The 23,609-nt window shown below is 46.0% G+C and overlaps 1 protein-coding gene and 1 pseudogene across 5 annotated transcripts in view; both read left to right on the top strand.

Annotated features, from left to right (window-relative positions):
- Window positions 1-23,609, top strand: part of LOC148436261 (arf-GAP with GTPase, ANK repeat and PH domain-containing protein 3-like) — a 281,879-nt gene that overhangs the window by 73,742 nt on the left and 184,528 nt on the right. For all 5 annotated transcript variants that reach the window (XM_088465112.1, XM_088465115.1, XM_088465113.1 and 2 more), the window contains exons 2-3: window positions 6,594-6,652; window positions 16,469-16,556. In XM_088465112.1, the coding sequence (XP_088321238.1) occupies window positions 6,594-6,652; window positions 16,469-16,556 (147 nt within the window). The remainder of the gene's footprint in view (window positions 1-6,593; window positions 6,653-16,468; window positions 16,557-23,609) is intronic.
- LOC148436262 (uncharacterized) lies at window positions 1,256-2,150 on the top strand (annotated as a pseudogene).

Genomic DNA, 23,609 nt, shown 5'->3' with positions numbered 1-23,609 from the left:
TAGCATTTCCTATACAGGTACAGCTGCAGTCACACACAGAACATACACTGTAACGTAGCATTTCCTATACAGGTACAGTCACACACACAGCATACACTGTAACGTAACATTTCCTATACAGATACAGCTACAGTCACACACACAGAACATACCCTGTAACGTAGCATTTCCTATACAGGTACAGCTGCAGTCACACACAGAGCATACACTGTAACGTAGCATTTCCTATACAGGTACAGCTGCAGTCACACACAGAGCATACCCTGTAACGTAGCATTTCCTATACAGGTACAGTCACACACACAGAGCATACACTGTAACGTAGCATTTCCTATACAGGTACAGCTGCAGTCACACACAGAACATACACTGTAACGTAGCATTTCCTATACAGGTACAGCTGCAGTCACACACACAGCATACACTGTAACGTAGCATTTCCTATACAGATACAGCTACAGTCACACACACAGAACATACCCTGTAACGTAGCATTTCCTCTACAGGTACAGCTGCAGTCACACACAGAACATACACTGTAACGTAGCATTTCCTATACAGGTACAGCTGCAGTCACACACAGAACATACACTGTAACGTAGCATTTTACTCAGCAAAGTTTGCTTGAGCGTCTTGTCTGCATCGCATTGCGAATAGTAAGACGCAGTGAAAAGACGCTCGGTGTAAGTAAACGTGTTAGGATCTAGGGGGCGATGCGACTGCAGCAATATCTACGGAGGACACATCTGTATTAATCCTGTGTTTGTGTATAAATGAGCGTAGCGTCCGGCTGCGGCCGTTATGTCCGAATCATCGGGGTCCGGAGTGTAGATTTATTTATTTACTATGTTATTAAGTTATTTATGTAATTCCCACATGTTACATATATTGTCCTAGTGGATACAGAACACACACACGGACAGGCGCACACGTACTAATTAAGCTGCCAGTACGTCACTACATACATACATACATACATACGTATCATGCTAAGCTCTGGCACCCGTGTGATGTGGTTATCCTATGGGCTGTGTTAGCGGCATGTCACACGTGTCTGCTTTGTCCTTTTCCACCCTTTGATAATAAGATGTTAAATAAAGAATATTTGGAGTGTTGGGTAGGAGGTGATTAGTGAGAGTCTCCGCGGCCTCTCCCCGTATAACCTGTTATTGTCACACACGTCCCGACACGCTGCAGAGTGAGCGAGAGAGGCTATCACAGGCGTGTCTCACTCCGTCTCCTGTCAGTCTATGTGTCCCAGCTCCCTGCTGTCTCTCTCAGGCCTGCGTTGCTACCAGCGATGGATGACTTCTAGGCCTGTGTGATGCTTCCATCATTGGACACCATGAGAACCTATCGGAGTGTGGAGCTGAGACATACTTATCCCCCGGAGAAAATGGAGCCTCCCCCTGATCCTGCGTCCAGCAGAGCCGTCCAAGCTGCAATCCACGCCGCCAAGCAACAGAAACGGAGACCCAAAAGCCTCTGCTCTGTGGGGAATGGGGGTCACAAGTCCCAGCTCCCTTGGAGGACTGCTGGACCTCCTAAAGCAGAGATCAGGGAGGAAGTGTCAGCCATTAGGAGGCAGCTATGTACCGGAGCAGGCACCATATAAAGGCTCAGATACATCTAGACCTCTCAGTATGAGCGTCCTGGACCTCAATCGTCTGAGCGGAGCACAAGGGGCATCGTCCTCAAGAGCAGCACTCAGCCGCAGCTCCGGGTTCCTGCGCGGAGCCTCCATGTTCAGCAGCCAGCGCTGGAATGTCTTTAGCAGCAAAACGCCAGAGCAGCAGCCAAGGAAGAATCTGTCGTCCCTGCGTAAGAGCTTCAGCTTCCGTCTGCGCCGGGTCCCGGAGTTCAGGAGGGAGGACGAGTGCTGTGACGGCAGGTGGTGGGGTGGCAATGAGGGGGACACATGCTCCCTGCACACCTCATCCTCACGGAGGGAGCTCTTCATCGCACAAGCTCCACTGCTGGAAACCAAAGACAGCAGACCCAGCCTATGGCAGCTGATTACTGGCCCTTTCCGAAAGAAGGAGTATGCCACTGGCAGTGCCTGGCACAGGGGTGACGGCATCAGGGGAGCGGAGCCAATGCTGGTGGGGATGTCATGCACAGTGGGTGAGACTGACAGTCTGCACTACTAAGATATTATTATAGTGTCCTCTATATAATGGTCATGTGGGAAGTGTCTGTCCAGGAGGATCTCTCCTCTCTCTTCTGTCTCTTATCTCACTATTCTCTCCCTCTCTCATTGCTGCATGTCTCTCATATTCTCTCTCTCTCTCTGTCTGTCTCTCTCTCTCGTCTGTCTCTCTCTCTCTCTCGTCTGTCTCTCTCTCTCTCGTCTGTCTCTCTCTCTCTCTCGTCTGTCTCTCTCTCTCTCTCGTCTGTCTCTCTCTCTCTCTCGTCTGTGTCTCTCTCTCTCTCTCTCTCTCTCTCTCGTCTGTCTCTCTCTCTCTCGTCTGTCTCTCTCTCTCTCGTCTGTCTCTCTCTCTCTCTCTCTCTCATGTGTCTCTCTCTCTCTCATGTGTCTCTCTCTCTCTCTCTCATGTGTCTCTCTCTCTCTCTCGTGTGTCTCTCTCTCTCTCTCTCTCTCTCTCTCTCTCTCTCGTGTGTCTCTCTCTCTCTCTCTCTCTCGTGTGTCTCTCTCTCTCTCTCTCTCTCTCGTGTGTCTCTCTCTCTCTCTCGTGTGTCTCGTGTGTGTCTCTCTCTCTCTCTCTCGTGTGTGTCTCTCTCTCGTGTGTGTCTCTCTCTCTCTCTCTCTCTCTCTCTCTCTCGTGTGTCTCTCTCGTGTCTTCCCCCCCCCCCTCCCCAACCTGTCATTTTACTGCTCACCTTTGCACCATATCAGGTTATTCAATGAGCTGAGGGCCTGATTCACAAAGCCACGCAAAGGAGAGAACGCACGCACTTGGCCGATGTTTTTGTACTGCGCGTGAGTGAACTTGCCAGTGTGATCAGGTAAGCGTTCAGACTATACGCAGCGTGCACGCAGACCCCTTCCGATATTGATTGACAGTAAGTTCCATTTGTGGGGGGTGGTCGGGCGAAGCCAGGCGTGCCTGTGCGTTGGGACGCCGTTTTAGGGGTGTCCATAATTAAGCCAGTGCGGCGACGGACGCAGTGATGAGACTCCGTGCACACAGGAAGTTGCCAAGATCCTGCACAAGGTCTGGTCAACCAGTATTATGCAAATGTGGTCGATGGTTCTCGATGTTGCCGATATTTACGCTATTTTGCGTGCTGACCAGAGAGTAAAGGGAGATGGGCGGCTTAGTATGGGGCTGGGCGTCTGAATCTTGTGCTGCGGTCTCCTGGCGTACGTATGCATATTCTCGCATCGGATGGGGGCGTTCATTCTCTCCTTTTGCGTAGCTTGCTGAATCAGCTCCTGAATTGCTTAAAACAAAGCACAAAAATGTTATGGGTCAACATCATTCTAGAGGTCTTCCATCCACTTTGAAATCGATGCCACCTCCAGTTGCTGCACTTTGCCTGGCTAAAGGGGGTTTTACAAACTTTGGTAGGTACTAACCACTGCATACCAGGAACACCCCACAAGACCTGCGATTGGGGATGCCCTGACCCTTCGTTTCGCCATCACAATTTGGTCCCTGTCACAGCGGCTCAGATCCGTACGCTGCCCATTTCTCCTGCCCCAACACATCAACTTTAGGAAATTGGGTGATCACTTGCTGCCTAAAATATCCCACCCCTGACAGGGGCCGTTGTGATGCGATAATCAATGTTATGAGGTGTGAGTGGCTGATGGGTGTTTATTCTTTGGGTGAGATTCAATTTGCCCATTTAACTTAACAGGAGCTAATTAATCGCCGGCCCGTATTCAATTAGCTCCGCTTATCGGGGATTTCTTTGTGTCTCCTGAGTCTCAAAAATAAATCCTGTTAACTGCGCAGTTATCATTCTATCAATAACTGCGCAGCTAACAGGGTTTTCTTTTCGAGACTCAGGAGCCCCGAAATGAAATCCCTGATGAGCGGAGCTAATTGAATACGGGCCGGCGACTAATTAACTGCCAGTTATCCGAGCAGGTGCGAACGCACAGGTCCGTGTTTAACAAGTGTTAACAAGGCTATCGGCAAATGCGGGAGGCGAATTGATAGCCCCGTGCGTTAAAGCCAGAGGCTATCTACCATTATGGTACGCTGTAATTTACTGCAGGTAATTGAAATCCCTGCGTGTGCCCGTCTCTGCGTGTGCCCGTCTCTGCGTGTGCCCGTCTCTGCGTGTGCCCGTCTCTGCGTGTGCCCGTCTCTGCGTGTGAATGAGAGAGGGAAGTGCTGAGTGTGCAGATTACATGGTGACAGAGGAATTATAGTCTGTCGCGATTACACGATGACTCCTCAGATAATTGGGTGCAGATTATATACAGAAGGTTCTAACCCTCCCGCCATATAGCTCTTTTTTTCCTGGATACGCCCACAAGCGGTATAATATGTTATTAGCCGGATAATATCTGTGTATCTCTCGCCTTTTTCTGAACAACGTGCAGCCTGGCTCTGCAGTTTTATCCTGCCTACTAAATGTAGATCAGAGTCTTTAAAAACAATATATATTCAATTTTAATTTGTTTTATAGTTTTTTTTTTTTTTTTTTGTGCCAACTTTTTTTGCCAGTGATGCTCTAGATAGGTCTTGGAATCAAATTATCTGCAGAGTTTTCCTCGTTCTCTATAGCTGTGAGGGGAGGTGACGTTGGTGACCGCTGTGAGGGGAGGTGACGTTGGTGACCGGTGTGAGGGGAGGTGACGTTGGTGACCGCTGTGAGGGGAGGTGACGTTGGTGACCGCTGTGAGGGGAGGTGACGTTGGTGACCGCTGTGAGGGGAGGTGACGTTGGTGACCGCTGTGAGGGGAGGTGACGTTGGTGACCGCTGTGAGGGGAGGTGACGTTGGTGACCGCTGTGAGGGGAGGTGACGTTGGTGACCGCTGGGAGGGGAGGTGACGGTGACCGCTGGGAGGGGAGGTGACGTTGGTGACCGCTGGGAGGGGAGGTGACGTTGGTGACCGCTGGGAGGGGAGGTGACGTTGGTGACCGCTGTGAGGGGAGGTGACGTTGGTGACCGCTGTGAGGGGAGGTGACGTTGGTGACCGCTGTGAGGGGAGGTGACGTTGGTGACCGCTGTGAGGGGAGGTGACGGTGACCGCTGGGAGGGGAGGTGACGTTGGTGACCGCTGGGAGGGGAGGTGATGTTGGTGACCGCTGGGAGGGGAGGTGACGTTGGTGACCGCTGGGAGGGGAGGTGACGTTGGTGACCGCTGGGAGGGGAGGTGACGTTGGTGACCGAGGTGAGGTGAGGTGACGTTGGTGACCGAGGTGAGGTGACGTTGGTGACCGTTGTGAGGGGAAGTGGCGGTTATACTAGTCACCATCTTGCTAGTGTATGAGTATAATCGCTGATCCCTGGACCAATAGTGAAGTTCTTGTAGGCCACACGTGGGCTTCTAGTGATATTCTCACTGATTACTGCTAATTGCGTTTTACATCGTTTACTAAGTTACAGCACATTTTGGAGTTTCATGTACATTTTATTCAGGTTTTTTAGCAGTTTGTTACCACATGTAAACGCATCAGAAGGTTTAGTCTGATCTGTAAAACACTACTATATCCAGCTGTGATAAGTCAGTGGGCTCCGGAGCTACTGTATCCAGCTGTGATACGTCAGTGGGTTCCGGAGCTACTGTATCCAGCTGTGATACGTCAGTGGGTTCCGGAGCTATTGTATCCAGCTGTGATACGTCAGTGGGTTCCGGAGCTATTGTATCCAGCTGTGATACGTCAGTGGGTTCCGGAGCTACTGTATCCAGCTGTGATACGTCAGTGGGTTCCGGAGCTACTGTATCCAGCTGTGATACGTCAGTGGGTTCCGGAGCTACTGGATCCAGCTGTGATACGCCAGTGGGTTCAGGAGCTACTGTATCCAGCTGTGATACGTCAGTGGGTTCCGGAGCTACTGGATCCAGCTGTGATACGCCAGTGGGTTCCGGAGCTACTGGATCCAGCTGTGATACGCCAGTGGGTTCCGGAGCTACTGGATCCAGCTGTGATACGCCAGTGGGTTCCGGAGCTACTGGATCCAGCTGTGATACGCCAGTGGGTTCCGGAGCTACTGGATCCAGCTGTGATACGCCAGTGGGTTCCGGAGCTACTGGATCCAGCTGTGATACGCCAGTTGGTTCCGGAGCTACTGTGTCCAGCTGTGATACGTCGGGGGGTTCCGGAGCTACTGTGTCCAGCTGTGATACGTCGGGGGGTTCCGGAGCTACTGTGTCCAGCTGTGATACGTCGGGGGGTTCCGGAGCTACTGTGTCCAGCTGTGATACGTCGGGGGGTTCCGGGGCTACTGTGTCCAGCTGTGTTACGTCGGGGGGGTTCCGGATCTGCTATATCCAGCTGTGATACGTCAGTGGGTTCCGGATCTGCTATATCCAGCTGTGATACGTCAGTGGGTTCCAGGTCTGATGGTGACTATTATTCAGTGTTTTGTGGGAGCCGCTGTGATTTGTGATTAATGAATTATGTATCTTGGACTTTTTTCCCCTAATACTGGACATCATTTCTTTCAGACTCGTTTGTGAACAGCCAGGAGTGGACTCTGAGCCGTTCCGTCCCTGAGCTAAAAGTGGTAAGAGCCTGATCCTGCTGTGCTGCGCGGTCCTGCTGGGTCAGTATAAGAGATGGTTAGAATGGAAACGAGCAACATTTCTCCTGTGGCGTCAGAATCCCCAGATCCCACCAGTCACTGTCCCCTCTGTCTGTACTTTCCTGTTATATGGGGGAACGTTGCTCTGATGTTGTGTGATTTTGGGCCTCAGTGTGCAGGGTTATTTGTAATAATTCAGCCAAATCCATTCTTTTATATTGTCACTGCGGCTATTACACATACGCCTGGCGCACAGTATACTGACTAGCCGGGAACCTGCGTTGTTCTCTGTGCTGCTGGAACCATTGCATGGTGTTTGCGGCTTTGGTACAGAACAAGACGCTTTGTACAAGGAAATCGCTGCCGCCGTTTAATAATTATGTAATTTGCGCTTAGAGATAGGCAACGTGTTTCTTCTCTGCCATTGGATGTGCGGCGTTTAGACTCATCCGGAAGCATCGGATGGTTGTAGCCTCCCAGGTGCTTGTTTGAGATATAAAAATAGACAATAACCTGATTGACCAACATAACTATTTATTGCTTGAGCAGAAGAGATTAATGCACCAGCCGAGATCCAGGCCCAAGAGGGACAAGGAGAGGGGGGGACAGCCGAGCAGGGGGCTGATTACTGAGCATGAAATCAGTGTGTGTGTATACTATATGTGTGTGTGTGTGTGTGTGTGTGTATACTATATGTGTGTGTGTGTGTATATACTATATGTGTGTGTGTGTGTATATACTATATGTGTGTGTATACTATATGTGTGTGTGTATATACTATATGTGTGTGTGTGTGTGTATACTATATGTGTGTATACTATGTGTGTGTGTGTATATACTATATGTGTGTGTATATACTATATGTGTGTGTGTGTGTATACTATGTGTGTGTGTGTGTATACTATATGTGTGTGTGTGTATATACTATATGTGTGTGTGTGTATATACTATATGTGTGTGTGTGTGTATATACTATATGTGTGTGTGTGTGTATATACTATATGTGTGTGTGTGTGTGTATATACTATATGTGTGTGTGTGTGTGTGTATACTATATGTGTGTGTGTGTATATACTATATGTGTGTGTGTGTGTATACTATATGTGTGTGTGTGTATACTATATGTGTGTGTGTGTGTATACTATATGTGTGTGTGTGTGTATACTATATGTGTGTGTGTGTGTGTGTATACTATATGTGTGTGTGTGTATATACTATATGTGTGTGTGTATATACTATATATGTGTGTGTGTGTATACTATGTGTGTGTGTGTGTATATACTATATGTGTGTGTGTATATACTATATGTGTGTGTGTGTATATACTATATGTGTGTGTGTGTATATACTATGTGTGTGTGTGTATATACTATATGTGTGTGTCTGTATATACTATATGTGTGTGTCTGTATATACTATATGTGTGTGTGTATATACTGTGTGTGTGTGTGTGTGTATATACTAAATGTGTGTGTGTATATACTGTGTGTATATACTGTGTGTGTGTGTGTGTATATACTGTGTGTGTGTATATACTGTGTGTGTGTGTGTGTGTATATACTGTGTGTGTGTGTGTGTATATACTGTGTGTGTGTGTGTGTGTATATACTATGTGTGTGTGTATATACTATATGTGTGTGTGTGTGTATATACTATGTGTGTGTGTATATACTATATGTGTGTGTGTGTATATACTATGTGTGTGTGTGTATATACTATGTGTGTGTGTGTGTGTGTGTGTATATACTATATGTGTGTGTGTGTATATACTATGTGTGTGTGTATATACTATATGTGTGTGTGTATATACTATATGTGTGTGTGTGTGTGTGTGTATATACTATATGTGTGTGTGTGTATATACTATATGTGTGTGTATATACTATATGTGTGTGTGTGTGTGTATACTATATGTGTGTGTGTATACTATATGTGTGTGTGTATATACTATATGTGTGTGTGTATATACTATATATGTGTGTGTATATACTATGTGTGTGTGTATACTGTATGTGTGTGTATACTATGTGTGTATATACTATATATATGTGTCTGTGCATATACTATATGTATGTGTGTGTATACTGTGTGTGTATATACTATGTGTATATACTGCATATGTGTGTATATACTATATATATATGTTTACTGTACATGTATATATACTATAAGTATGTCTATATACTATATTTATGTGTGTGTGTCTCCTATATACAGACTCAGGAGCACACAGATATACAGGTGTCACCTATCACATTACTCAGCACAGTCTCCCATATTCAGACTCAGGAGCACACAGATATACAGGTGTCACCTATCACATTACTCAGTGCAGTCTCCCATATACAGACTCAGGAGCACACAGATATACAGGTGTCACCTATCACATTACTCAGCGCAGTCTCCCATATACAGACTCAGGAGCACATAGATATACAGGTGTCACATATCACATTACTCAGCACAGTCTCCATATACAGACTCAGGAGCACACAGATATACAGGTGTCACCTATCACATTACTCAGCGCAGTCTCCCATATACAGACTCAGGAGCACACAGATATACAGGTGTCACATATCACATTACTCAGCGCAGTCTCCTATATACAGACTCAGGAGCACACAGGTATACAGGTGTCACATATCACATTACTCAGCGTAGTCTCCTGTATACAGACTCAGGAGCACACAGATATACAGGTGTCACATATCACATTACTCAGCGCAGTTTCCCGTATACAGACTCAGGAGCACACAGATATACAGGTGTCACATATCACATTACTCAGCGCAGTCTCCATATACAGACTCAGGAGCACACAGATATACAGGTGTCACATATCACATTACTCAGCGCAGTCTCCTATATACAGACTCAGGAGCACACAGATATACATTTGTCACATATCACATTACTCAGCGCAGTCTCCTATATACAGACTCAGGAGCACACAGATATACAGGTGTCACCTATCACATTACTCAGCGCAGTCTCCCATATACAGACTCAGGAGCACATAGATATACAGGTGTCACATATCACATTACTCAGCGCAGTCTCCTATATACAGACTCAGGAGCACACAGATATACAGGTGTCACATATCACATTACTCAGCGCAGTCTCCCATATACAGACTCAGGAGCACACAGATATACAGGTGTCACATATCACATTACACAGCACAGTCTCCCATATACATACTCAGGAGCACACATATATACAGGTGTCACATATCACATTACTCAGCGCAGTCTCCCATATACAGACTCAGGAGCACACAGATATACAGGTGTCACCTATCACATTACTCAGCGCAGTCTCCCATATACAGACTCAGGAGCACACAGATATACAGGTGTCACATATCACATTACTCAGCACAGTCTCCATATACAGACTCAGGAGCACACAGATATACAGGTGTCACATATCACATTACTCAGCGCAGTCTCCTATATACAGACTCAGGAGCACACAGGTATACAGGTGTCACATATCACATTACTCAGCGTAGTCTCCTGTATACAGACTCAGGAGCACACAGATATACAGGTGTCACATATCACATTACTCAGCGCAGTTTCCCGTATACAGACTCAGGAGCACACAGATATACAGGTGTCACATATCACATTACTCAGCGCAGTCTCCATATACAGACTCAGGAGCACACAGATATACAGGTGTCACATATCACATTACTCAGCGCAGTCTCCTATATACAGACTCAGGAGCACACAGATATACAGGTGTCACCTATCACATTACTCAGCACAGTCTCCATATACAGACTCAGGAGCACACAGATATACAGGTGTCACCTATCACATTACTCAGCGCAGTCTCCTATATACAGACTCAGGAGCACACAGATATACAGGTGTCACATATCACATTACTCAGCGTAGTCTCCTGTATACAGACTCAGGAGCACACAGATATACAGGTGTCACATATCACATTACTCAGCGCAGTCTCCTATATACAGACTCAGGAGCACACAGATATACAGGTGTCACACATCACATTACTCAGCGCAGTCTACCATATACAGACTCAGGAGCACACAGATATACAGGTGTCACCTATCACATTACTCAGCCCAGTCTCCTATATACAGACTCAGGAGCACACAGATATACAGGTGTCACATATCACATTACTCAGCGCAGACTCCTATATACAGACTCAGGTGCACGCAGATATACAGGTGTCACATATCACATTACTCAGCGCAGACTCCTATATACAGACTCAGGTGCACACAGATATACAGGTGTCACATATCACATTACTCAGCGCAGTCTCCCATATACAGACTCAGGAGCACACAGATATACAGGTGTCACATATCACATTACTCAGCGCAGTCTCCATATACAGACTCAGGAGCACACAGATATACAGGTGTCACATATCACATTACTCAGCGCAGTCTCCATATACAGACTCAGGAGCACACAGATATACAGGTGTCACATATCACATTACTCAGCACAGTCTCCTATACACAGACTCAGGAGCACACATATATACAGGTGTCACATATCACATTACTCAGCGCAGTCTCCTATATACAGACTCAGGAGCACACAGATATACAGGTGTCACCTATCACATTACTCAGCACAGTCTCCCATATACAGACTCAGGAGCACACATATATACAGGTGTCACATATCACATTACTCAGCGCAGTCTCCATATACAGACTCAGGTGCACACAGATATACAGGTGTCACATATCACATTACTCAGTGCAGTCTCCCATATACAGACTCAGGAGCACACAGATATACAGGTGTCACATATCACATTACTCAGCGCAGTCTCCATATACAGACTCAGGTGCACACAGATATACAGGTGTCACATATCACATTACTCAGTGCAGTCTCCCATATACAGACTCAGGAGCACACAGCTATACAGGTGTCACATATCACATTACTCAGCGCAGACTCCTATATACAGACTCAGGTGCACACAGATATACAGGTGTCACATATCACATTACTCAGCGCAGTCTCCCCTATACAGACTCAGGAGCCCACAGATATACAGGTGTCACATATCACATTACTCAGCGCAGTCTCCTATACACAGACTCAGGAGCACACAGCTATACAGGTGTCACATATCACATTACTCAGCGCAGACTCCTATATACAGACTCAGGAGCACACAGATATACAGGTGTCACATATCACATTACTCAGCACAGTCTCCTATACACAGACTCAGGAGCACACAGATATACAGGTGTCACATATCACATTACTCAGTGCAGTCTCCCATATACAGACTCAGGAGCACACAGCTATACAGGTGTCACATATCACATTACTCAGCGCAGACTCCTATATACAGACTCAGGTGCACACAGATATACAGGTGTCACATATCACATTACTCAGCGCAGTCTCCCCTATACAGACTCAGGAGCCCACAGATATACAGGTGTCACATATCACATTACTCAGCGCAGTCTCCTATACACAGACTCAGGAGCACACAGCTATACAGGTGTCACATATCACATTACTCAGCGCAGACTCCTATACACAGACTCAGGAGCACACAGATATACAGGTGTCACATATCACATTACTCAGCACAGTCTCCTATACACAGACTCAGGAGCACACAGCTATACAGGTGTCACATATCACATTACTCAGCGCAGACTCCTATATACAGACTCAGGTGCACACAGATATACAGGTGTCACATATCACATTACTCAGCGCAGTCTCCCCTATACAGACTCAGGAGCCCACAGATATACAGGTGTCACATATCACATTACTCAGCGCAGTCTCCTATACACAGACTCAGGAGCACACAGCTATACAGGTGTCACATATCACATTACTCAGCGCAGACTCCTATATACAGACTCAGGAGCACACAGATATACAGGTGTCACATATCACATTACTCAGCACAGTCTCCTATATACAGACTCAGGAGCACACAGATATACAGGTGTCACATATCACATTACTCAGCGTAGTCTCCTGTATACAGACTCAGGAGCACACAGATATACAGGTGTCACATATCACATTACTCAGCGCAGTCTCCTATATACAGACTCAGGAGCACACAGATATACAGGTGTCACACATCACATTACTCAGCGCAGTCTACCATATACAGACTCAGGAGCACACAGATATACAGGTGTCACCTATCACATTACTCAGCCCAGTCTCCTATATACAGACTCAGGAGCACACAGATATACAGGTGTCACATATCACATTACTCAGCGCAGACTCCTATATACAGACTCAGGTGCACGCAGATATACAGGTGTCACATATCACATTACTCAGCGCAGACTCCTATATACAGACTCAGGTGCACACAGATATACAGGTGTCACATATCACATTACTCAGCGCAGTCTCCCATATACAGACTCAGGAGCACACAGATATACAGGTGTCACATATCACATTACTCAGCGCAGTCTCCATATACAGACTCAGGAGCACACAGATATACAGGTGTCACATATCACATTACTCAGCACAGTCTCCTATACATAGACTCAGGAGCACACATATATACAGGTGTCACATATCACATTACTCAGCGCAGTCTCCTATATACAGACTCAGGAGCACACAGATATACAGGTGTCACCTATCACATTACTCAGCACAGTCTCCCATATACAGACTCAGGAGCACACATATATACAGGTGTCACATATCACATTACTCAGCGCAGTCTCCATATACAGACTCAGGTGCACACAGATATACAGGTGTCACATATCACATTACTCAGTGCAGTCTCCCATATACAGACTCAGGAGCACACAGCTATACAGGTGTCACATATCACATTACTCAGCGCAGACTCCTATATACAGACTCAGGTGCACACAGATATACAGGTGTCACATATCACATTACTCAGCGCAGACTCCCCTATACAGACTCAGGTGCACACAGATATACAGGTGTCACATATCACATTACTCAGCGCAGTCTCCCCTATACAGACTCAGGAGCCCACAGATATACAGGTGTCACATATCACATTACTCAGCGCAGACTCCTATATACAGACTCAGGAGCACACAGATATACAGGTGTCACCTATCACATTACTCAGCGCAGTCTCCCATATACAGACTCAGGAGCACACAGATATACAGGTGTCACATATCACATTACTCAGTGCAGTCTCCCATATACAGACTCAGGAGCACACAGCTATACAGGTGTCACATATCACATTACTCAGCGCAGACTCCTATATACAGACTCAGGTGCACACAGATATACAGGTGTCACATATCACATTACTCAGCGCAGTCTCCCCTATACAGACTCAGGAGCCCACAGATATACAGGTGTCACATATCACATTACTCAGCGTAGTCTCCTGTATACAGACTCAGGAGCACACAGATATACAGGTGTCACATATCACATTACTCAGCACAGTCTCCTATACACAGACTCAGGAGCACACAGATATACAGGTGTCACATATCACATTACTCAGTGCAGTCTCCCATATACAGACTCAGGAGCACACAGCTATACAGGTGTCACATATCACATTACTCAGCGCAGACTCCTATATACAGACTCAGGTGCACACAGATATACAGGTGTCACATATCACATTACTCAGCGCAGTCTCCATATACATTCTGGTGCGTCCTAGTTACAGAACATTGCGACTAAGACACATTTTAGCATGAGAGATGTGGAAACGACGCCAGCAGAGTCCTATGGGACCTGGTGCTCCGAGAGGGGCTGTTGGGCGTGAATGTAGGAGAGATGTGGCAGGAGACGCCTGTATGTGTTCGTATTCTGCCCACGAGGTGGCTGGTGCACTGGCAGCTTGTGCGGAGATGAGGACTCGCCATAAATTTCATACTGTACTGGAGCTACTGTGCGCTATCTAGTGATCGCGGCTTTATAATATTGTATTATACTGTTCTCTGTATGATAAGCTGAGATGATTGCTCGGAGTGATTAGGTGATAAGATGCTTCCTCCTTATTCCCTGAACCTGTCATAGCATATTACACTGCAGTACATTATACATCTATATCAGTACATCAGTACATTATACATCTATATCAGTATATCAGTACATTATACATCTATATCAGTACATTATACATCTATATCAGTACATCAGTACATTATACATCTATATCAGTACATTATACATCTATATCAGTACATCAGTACATTATACATCTATATCAGTACATCAGTACATTATACATCTATATCAGTACATCAGTACATTATACATCTATATCAGTACATTATACATCTATATCAGTATATCAGTACATTATACATCTATATCAGTACATTATACATCTATATCAGTACATCAGTACATTATACATCTATATCAGTACATTATACATCTATATCAGTACATCAGTACATTATACATCTATATCAGTACATCAGTACATTATACATCTATATCAGTACATCAGTACATTATACATCTATATCAGTACATTATACATCTATATCAGTATATCAGTACATTATACATCTATATCAGTACATTATACATCTATATCAGTACATTATACATCTATATCAGTATATCAGTACATTATACATCTATATCAGTACATTATACATCTATATCAGTATATCAGTACATTATACATCTATATCAGTACATTATACATCTATATCAGTATATTATACATCTATATCAGTACATTATACATCTATATCAGTACATCAGTACATTATACATCTATATCAGTATATTATACATCTATATCAGTACATTATACATCTATATCAGTACATCAGTACATTATACATCTATATCAGTACATCAGTACATTATACATCTATATCAGTACATTATACATCTATATCAGTACATCAGTACATTATACATCTATATCAGTACATTATACATCTATATCAGTATATCAGTACATTATACATCTATATCAGTACATCAGTACATTATACATCTATATCAGTACATCAGTACATTATACATCTATATCAGTACATTATACATCTATATCAGTACATTATACATCTATATCAGTACATTATACATCTATATCAGTACATTATACATCTATATCAGTACATCAGTACATTATACATCTATATCAGTACATTATACATCTATATCAGTACATCAGTACATTATACATCTATATCAGTACATCAGTACATTATACATCTATATCAGTACATCAGTACATTATACATCTATATCAGTACATTATACATCTATATCAGTACATTATACATCTATATCAGTACATTATACATCTATATCAGTACATCAGTACATTATACATCTATATCAGTACATTATACATCTATATCAGTACATCAGTACATTATACATCTATATCAGTACATTATACATCTATATCAGTACATTATACATCTATATCAGTACATTATACATCTATATCAGTACATTATACATCTATATCAGTACATCAGTACATTATACATCTATATCAGTACATTATACATCTATATCAGTACATCAGTACATTATACATCTATATCAGTACATCAGTACATTATACATCTATATCAGTACATTATACATCTATATCAGTACATTATACATCTATATCAGTACATTATACATCTATATCAGTACATTATACATCTATATCAGTACATCAGTACATTATACATCTATATCAGTATATTAGTACATTATACATCTATATCAGTACATTATACATCTATATCAGTAATGTATTCTAAAACTACTCTTTTGTTACAATTTGTTGCAGGGCATTGTAGGTAATCTTTCCAGTGGGAAATCTGCTTTGGTTCATCGATATCTTACGGGAACATATGTTCAGGAAGAATCCCCTGAAGGTAAGTGGTCTACCTCTTCTGTCACCATGGCAATGCGTGGTCTACCTCTACTGTCACCATGGCAATGCGTGGTCTACCTCTACTGTCACCATGGCAATGTGTGATCTACCTCTACTGTCACCATGGCAATGCGTGGTCTACCTCTTCTGTCACCATGGCAATGCGTGGTCTACCTCTTCTGTCACCATGGCAATGTGTGGTCTACCTCTACTGTCACCATGGCAATGCGTGGTCTACCTCTTCTGTCACCATGGCAATGTGTGGTCTACCTCTACTGTCACCATGGCAATGCATGGTCTACCTCTACTGTCACCATGGCAATGAGTGGTCTACCTCTACTGTCACCATGGCAATGAGTGGTCTACCTCTACTGTCACATGGAAATGAGTGGTCTACCTCTACTGTCACCATGGCAATGCGTGGTCTACCTCTACTGTCACATGGCAATGAGTGGTCTACCTCTACTGTCACCATGGCAATGCGTGGTCTACCTCTACTGGCACCATGGCAATGCGTGGTCTACCTCTACTGGCACCATGGCAATGAGTGGTCTACCTCTACTGGCACCATGGCAATGCGTGGTCTACCTCTACTGGCACCATGGCAATGCGTGGTCTACCTCTACTGGCACCATGGCAATGCGTGGTCTACCTCTACTGGCACCATGGCAATGCGTGGTCTACCTCTTCTGTCACCATGGCAATGCGTGGTCTACCTCTTCTGTCACCATGGCAATGCGTGGTCTACCTCTTCTGTCACCATGGCAATGCGTGGTCTACCTCTACTGTCACCATGGCAATGCGTGGTCTACCTCTACTGTCACCATGGCAATGCGTGGTCTACCTCTACTGTCACCATGGCAATGCGTGGTCTACCTCTACTGTCACCATGGCAATGAGTGGTCTACCTCTACTGTCACCATGGCAATGAGTGGTCTACCTCTACTGTCACCATGGCAATGCGTGGTCTACCTCTACTGTCACCATTGCAATGCGTGGTCTACCTCTTCTGTCACCATGGCAATACGTAGTCTACCTCTCCTTTCACCATCGCAATGTGTGGTTTACTTCTTCTGTCACCATGGCGGTGCTGGTCTACCTCTTCTGTCACCATGGCAATGCGTGGTCTACCTCTTCTGTCACCATGGCAATGCGTGGTCTACCTCTCCTGTCACCATGGCAATGCGTGGTCTACCTCTCCAGTCACCATGGCAATGCGTGGTCTACCTCTCCAGTCACCATGGCAATGCGTGGTCTACCTCTCCAGTCACCATGGCAATGCGTGGTCTACCTCTACTGTCACCATGGCAATGCGTGGTCTACCTCTACTGTCACCATGGCAATGAGTGGTCTACCTCTACTGTCACCATGGCAATGCGTGGTCTACCTCTACTGTCACCATGGCAATGAGTGGTCTACCTCTACTGTCACCATGGCAATGTGTGGTCTACCTCTTCTGTCACCATGGCGGTGCTGGTCTCCCCACACCGGAAGCGCCTTCAGAGATAAGCACCTAGGATGCATCAAGGGAAAAGGAGGCGTGGTCTAACTTAAGGGGGGTGGCCTATCGGGAAATCATGAATGCCTCTCTTCAGTGGTGTGCCCAGCATCCCCGGAGGTGCTGGGCTTATCTCGTAGGCTAGTGCCTGCACTGTTGGCTCCTTCTCTGTGACAAGGGACACTGCAGCACCCGGCTCCTGTCACTGAGAAAGAGCCGGCATTTTGGTGTCACCCTTTCCAAGGGTGAAACCTAGGTGCGGCCCGCATACCCCCATAGTGATGCCACTGTACACTCTTATAGTGATGATGCATCCAGCGTTCATGCACTCACTGTATCCTTCTATAATGGCGATGCTGGTCTCTACACAGCGGAAGAATCTTCAGAGATGAATAGCTATGTATTGCTTGATGGATTCTCAGTCACCGTGGCGGTGCTGGTCTCTACACAGCGAGAGCGTCTTCAGAGATAATCACCTTTTTATAATGAGGATGCATCCAGTGTTCATGGACTCACTGTACCAATGTATAATGATGCACCCAGCGTTCATGGACTCACTATACCAACGTATAATGATGCATCCAGCGTTCATGGACTCACTGTACCAACGTATAATGATGCATCCAGCGTTCATGGACTCACTGTACCATCGTATAATGATGCATCCAGCGTTCATGGACTCACTATACCATCGTATAATGATGCATCCAGCGTTCATGGACTCACTGAACCATTATATAATGCTATATCCAGCGTTCATGGACTCACTGTACCAACGTATAATGATGCATCCAGCGTTCATGGACTCACTGAACCATTATATAATGCTATATCCAGCGTTCATGGACTCACTATACCATCGTATAATGATGCACCCAGCATTCATGGACTCACTGTACCATTATATAATGCTATATCCAGCGTTCATGGACTCACTGTACCAACGTATAATGATGCATCCAGCGTTCATGGACTCACTATACCATCGTATAATGATGCATCCTGCGTTCATGGACTCACTGTACCATTATATAATGCTATATCCAGCGTTCATGGACTCACTGTACCAACGTATAATGATGCATCCAGCGTTCATGGACTCACTGTACCAACGTATAATGATGCATCCAGCGTTCATGGACTCACTATACCATCGTATAATGATGCATCCAGCGTTCATGGACTCACTATACCATCGTATAATGATGCATCCAGCGTTCATGGACTCACTGTACCATTATATAATGCTATATCCAGCGTTCATGGACTCACTGTACCAACGTATAATGATGCATCCAGCGTTCATGGACTCACTATACCATCGTATAATGCTATATCCAGCGTTCATGGACTCACTGTACCAACGTATAATGATGCATCCAGCGTTCATGGACTCACTATACCATCGTATAATGCTATATCCAGCGTTCATGGACTCACTGTACCAACGTATAATGATGCATCCAGCGTTCATGGACTCACTGTACCAACGTATAATGATGCATCCAGCGTTCATGGACTCATTGTACCAACTTATAATGATGCATCCACCGTTCATGGACTCACTGTACCAACGTATAATGATGATGCATCCAGAGTTCATGGACTCACTGTACCAACGTATAATGATGATACATCCAGCGTTCATGGACTCACTGTACCAATGTATAATAATGCATCCAGCATTCATGGACTCACTATACCAACGTATAATGATGCATCCAGCGTTCATGGGCTCACTGTACCAACGTATAATGATGCATCCAGCGTTCATGGACTCACTGTACCAACGTATAATAATGCATCCAGCATTCATGGACTCACTATACCAATGTATAATGATGCATCCAGCGTTCATGGGCTCACTGTACAATTTTACAATGATGCATCCAGCGTTCATGGACTCACTATACCCTCTAAAAATAATGATGCATCCAGAGTTCATGGACCGAAGCCTTCCCCCTGGTGTCAGCAATGTCTTCTAAACAAGCCAGGTGACCCATGCCATCTGTATAGATTCCCACAGCTCCCTGATATTTGTAGGTGCAGGATCTTGGCTTCGAATGTGCCTCTCCACCACGTCCCATAAATGCTAAATTGGGTCCATATATGGCAAACGTAATGGCCACACCATTTGTTGGAAATCCCCAGAATGCTCTTCGAACTGACAACTTGGGACCGATGACACTGTGCATTATCCTGCTGGAATGTTCCATTTTTGTGGGGGTCCATGAAGAGTTGCAAATGGTCATCAAGCAATACAGCATAGCGATTACCGGACAATGAGGTGTTCCGGGGGACCAGCGGACCCAACAAATGGCATATGAACACACCCAACACCATTTTGGAACTGCCAATGGCCTGCACTGTGCCTTGTTGACAATTGGGGGCCAATGCCTTATGGGGTTTGCGCCACACCACAACTGGAACCGTGACTCATTGGACCACACCACATGTTGCCAGTCCTCCAGGGTCCAATTAGCAACATCACAGGCCCATGTGAGGCACTGTGTCCGGTGTCATAGTGGTAGCAGGGGGATCTTCTGCTCCCATATCCCATGGAAGCTAAAGAACGCTGCATTGACTGCTGGATGTGTGTCTGTACCTCCTGCACTGACTGCTGGATATGTGTCTGTACCTCCTGCACTGACTGCTGGATATGTGTCTGTACCTCCTGCACTGACTGCTGGATGTGGGTCTGTACCTCCCGCACTGACTGCTGGATATGTGTCTGTACCTCCTGCACTGACTGCTGGATATGTGTCTGTACCTCCTGCACTGACTGCTGGATATGTGTCTGTACCTCCCGCACTGACTGCTGGATGTGGGTCTGTACCTCCCGCACTGACTGCTGGATATGGGTCTGTACCTCCAGCACTGACTGCTGGATATGGGTCTGTACCTCCAGCATTGACTGCTGGATATGGGTCTGTACCTCCCGCACTGACTGCTGGATGTGGGTCTGTACCTCCCGCACTGACTGCTGGATGTGTGTCTGTACCTCCCGCACTGACTGCTGGATATGGGTCTGTACCTCCCGCACTGACTGCTGGATATGGGTCTGTACCTCCCGCACTGACTGCTGGATATGGGTCTGTACCTCCCGCACTGACTGCTGGATATGGGTCTGTACCTCCCGCACTGACTGCTGGATATGGGTCTGTACCTCCCGCACTGACTGCTGGATATGGGTCTGTACCTCCCGCACTGACTGCTGGATATGGGTCTGTACCTCCCGCACTGACTGCTGGATATGGGTCTGCACCTCCCGCACTGACTGCTGGATATGGGTCTGCACCTCCCGCACTGACTGCTGGATATGGGTCTGCACCTCCCGCACTGACTGCTGGATATGGGTCTGCACCTCCCGCACTGACTGCTGGATGTGGGTCTGCACCTCCCGCACTGACTGCTGGATGTGTGTCTGCACCTCCCGCACTGACTGCTGGATGTGTGTCTGCACCTCCCGCACTGACTGCTGGATGTGTGTCTGCACCTCCCGCACTGACTGCTGGATGTGGGTCTGCACCTCCCGCACTGACTGCTGGATATGGGTCTGTACCTCCAGCACTGACTGCTGGATATGGGTCTGTACCTCCAGCATTGACTGCTGGATATGGGTCTGTACCTCCCGCACTGACTGCTGGATGTGGGTCTGTACCTCCCGCACTGACTGCTGGATGTGGGTCTGTACCTCCCGCACTGACTGCTGGATGTGGGTCTGTACCTCCCGCACTGACTGCTGGATATGGGTCTGTACCTCCCGCACTGACTGCTGGATATGGGTCTGTACCTCCCGCACTGACTGCTGGATATGGGTCTGTACCTCCCGCACTGACTGCTGGATATGGGTCTGTACCTCCCGCACTGACTGCTGGATATGGGTCTGTACCTCCCGCACTGACTGCTGGATATGGGTCTGTACCTCCCGCACTGACTGCTGGATATGGGTCTGCACCTCCCGCACTGACTGCTGGATGTGGGTCTGCACCTCCCGCACTGACTGCTGGATGTGGGTCTGCACCTCCCGCACTGACTGCTGGATGTGGGTCTGCACCTCCCGCACTGACTGCTGGATGTGGGTCTGCACCTCCCGCACTGACTGCTGGATGTGGGTCTGCACCTCCCGCACTGACTGCTGGATGTGTGTCTGCACCTCCCGCACTGACTGCTGGATGTGTGTCTGCACCTCCCGCACTGACTGCTGGATGTGTGTCTGCACCTCCCGCACTGACTGCTGGATGTGTGTCTGCACCTCCCGCACTGACTGCTGGATGTGTGTCTGCACCTCCCGCACTGACTGCTGGATGTGTGTCTGCACCTCCCGCACTGACTGCTGGATGTGTGTCTGTACCTCCCGCACTGAATGTGGCTGTGAATTGAGTCAGTGTTGCTTGTCTATTACCATGGACAATTCTGGCCAGACACCGCTGGTCACAATCATTAAGCACCCATGGTCGGCCATTGCTCTGTCCACGTTGGGTGGTAATTCCTTCCATGACGTATTCCCCGTACACACGTGACACAGTAGATTGAGGAATGTTGAATGTACGCACAACTTCGCAAATGGAATATCCCATTTGTTGGGCACCCAAACTTGCTGTCGAACACTGATAATTCAAGTAGCTTTGCTGTAAGCAGTCTGTGGTTCAGACTGGCACAGGAGATGTCAGATTACAACTGGTAGGTCTGGGCATTTCCAGGATGTTACTGTACAGTGGCACCATCTGCCATTACCTTTGCATACTGCAATCTCATGACTTTTTTCACTTCAATGTAAGAACTTGCAGTGTCACATATGTTGCAGGGTGCATGATAGATAATACATGATCTGTTCTAGAGATTATGTACAGGAAGTTCTGTATCTTTCTCTTCTCATACACGTGATTTCTTCTATACTATGTACATCTGTCTATAGCTCCCTCTATATTTCCCTTGTATATTATCTCCCATGTACATCTGTCTATAGCTCCCTCTATATTTCCCCTGTATATTATCTCCCATGTACATCTGTCTATAGCTCCCTCTATATCTCCCATGTATATTATCTCCCATGTACATCTGTCTATAGCTGTCTCTATATTTCCCCTGTATATTATCTCCCATGTACATCTGTCTATAGCTCTCTATATTTCCTCTGTATATTATCTCCCATGTACATCTGTCTATAGCTCTCTATATTTCCCCTGTATATTATCTCCCATGTCTATAGCTCCCTCTATATTTCCCCTGTATATTATCTGCCATGTACATCTGTCTATAGCTTCCTCTATATTTCCCCTGTATATTATCTGCCATGTACATCTGTCTATAGCTCTCTCTATATTTCCCCTGTATATTATCTCCCATGTACATCTGTCTATAGCTTCCTCTATATTTCCCCTGTATATTATCTCCCATGTACATCTGTCTATAGCTTCCTCTATATTTCCCCTGTATATTATCTCCCATGTACATCTGTCTATAGCTTCCTCTATATTTCCCCTGTATATTATCTCCCATGTACATCTGTCTATAGCTTCCTCTATATTTCCCCTGTATATTATCTCCCATGTA

This window comes from Taudactylus pleione, unplaced genomic scaffold (assembly GCF_031769625.1).
Source record: "Taudactylus pleione unplaced genomic scaffold, aTauple2 ptg001851l, whole genome shotgun sequence".
Classification (NCBI taxonomy): domain Eukaryota; kingdom Metazoa; phylum Chordata; class Amphibia; order Anura; family Myobatrachidae; genus Taudactylus; species Taudactylus pleione.
The sequence above is the reverse complement of the archived record's forward strand: the minus strand, read 5'-3'. Positions and strand labels throughout refer to the sequence as shown.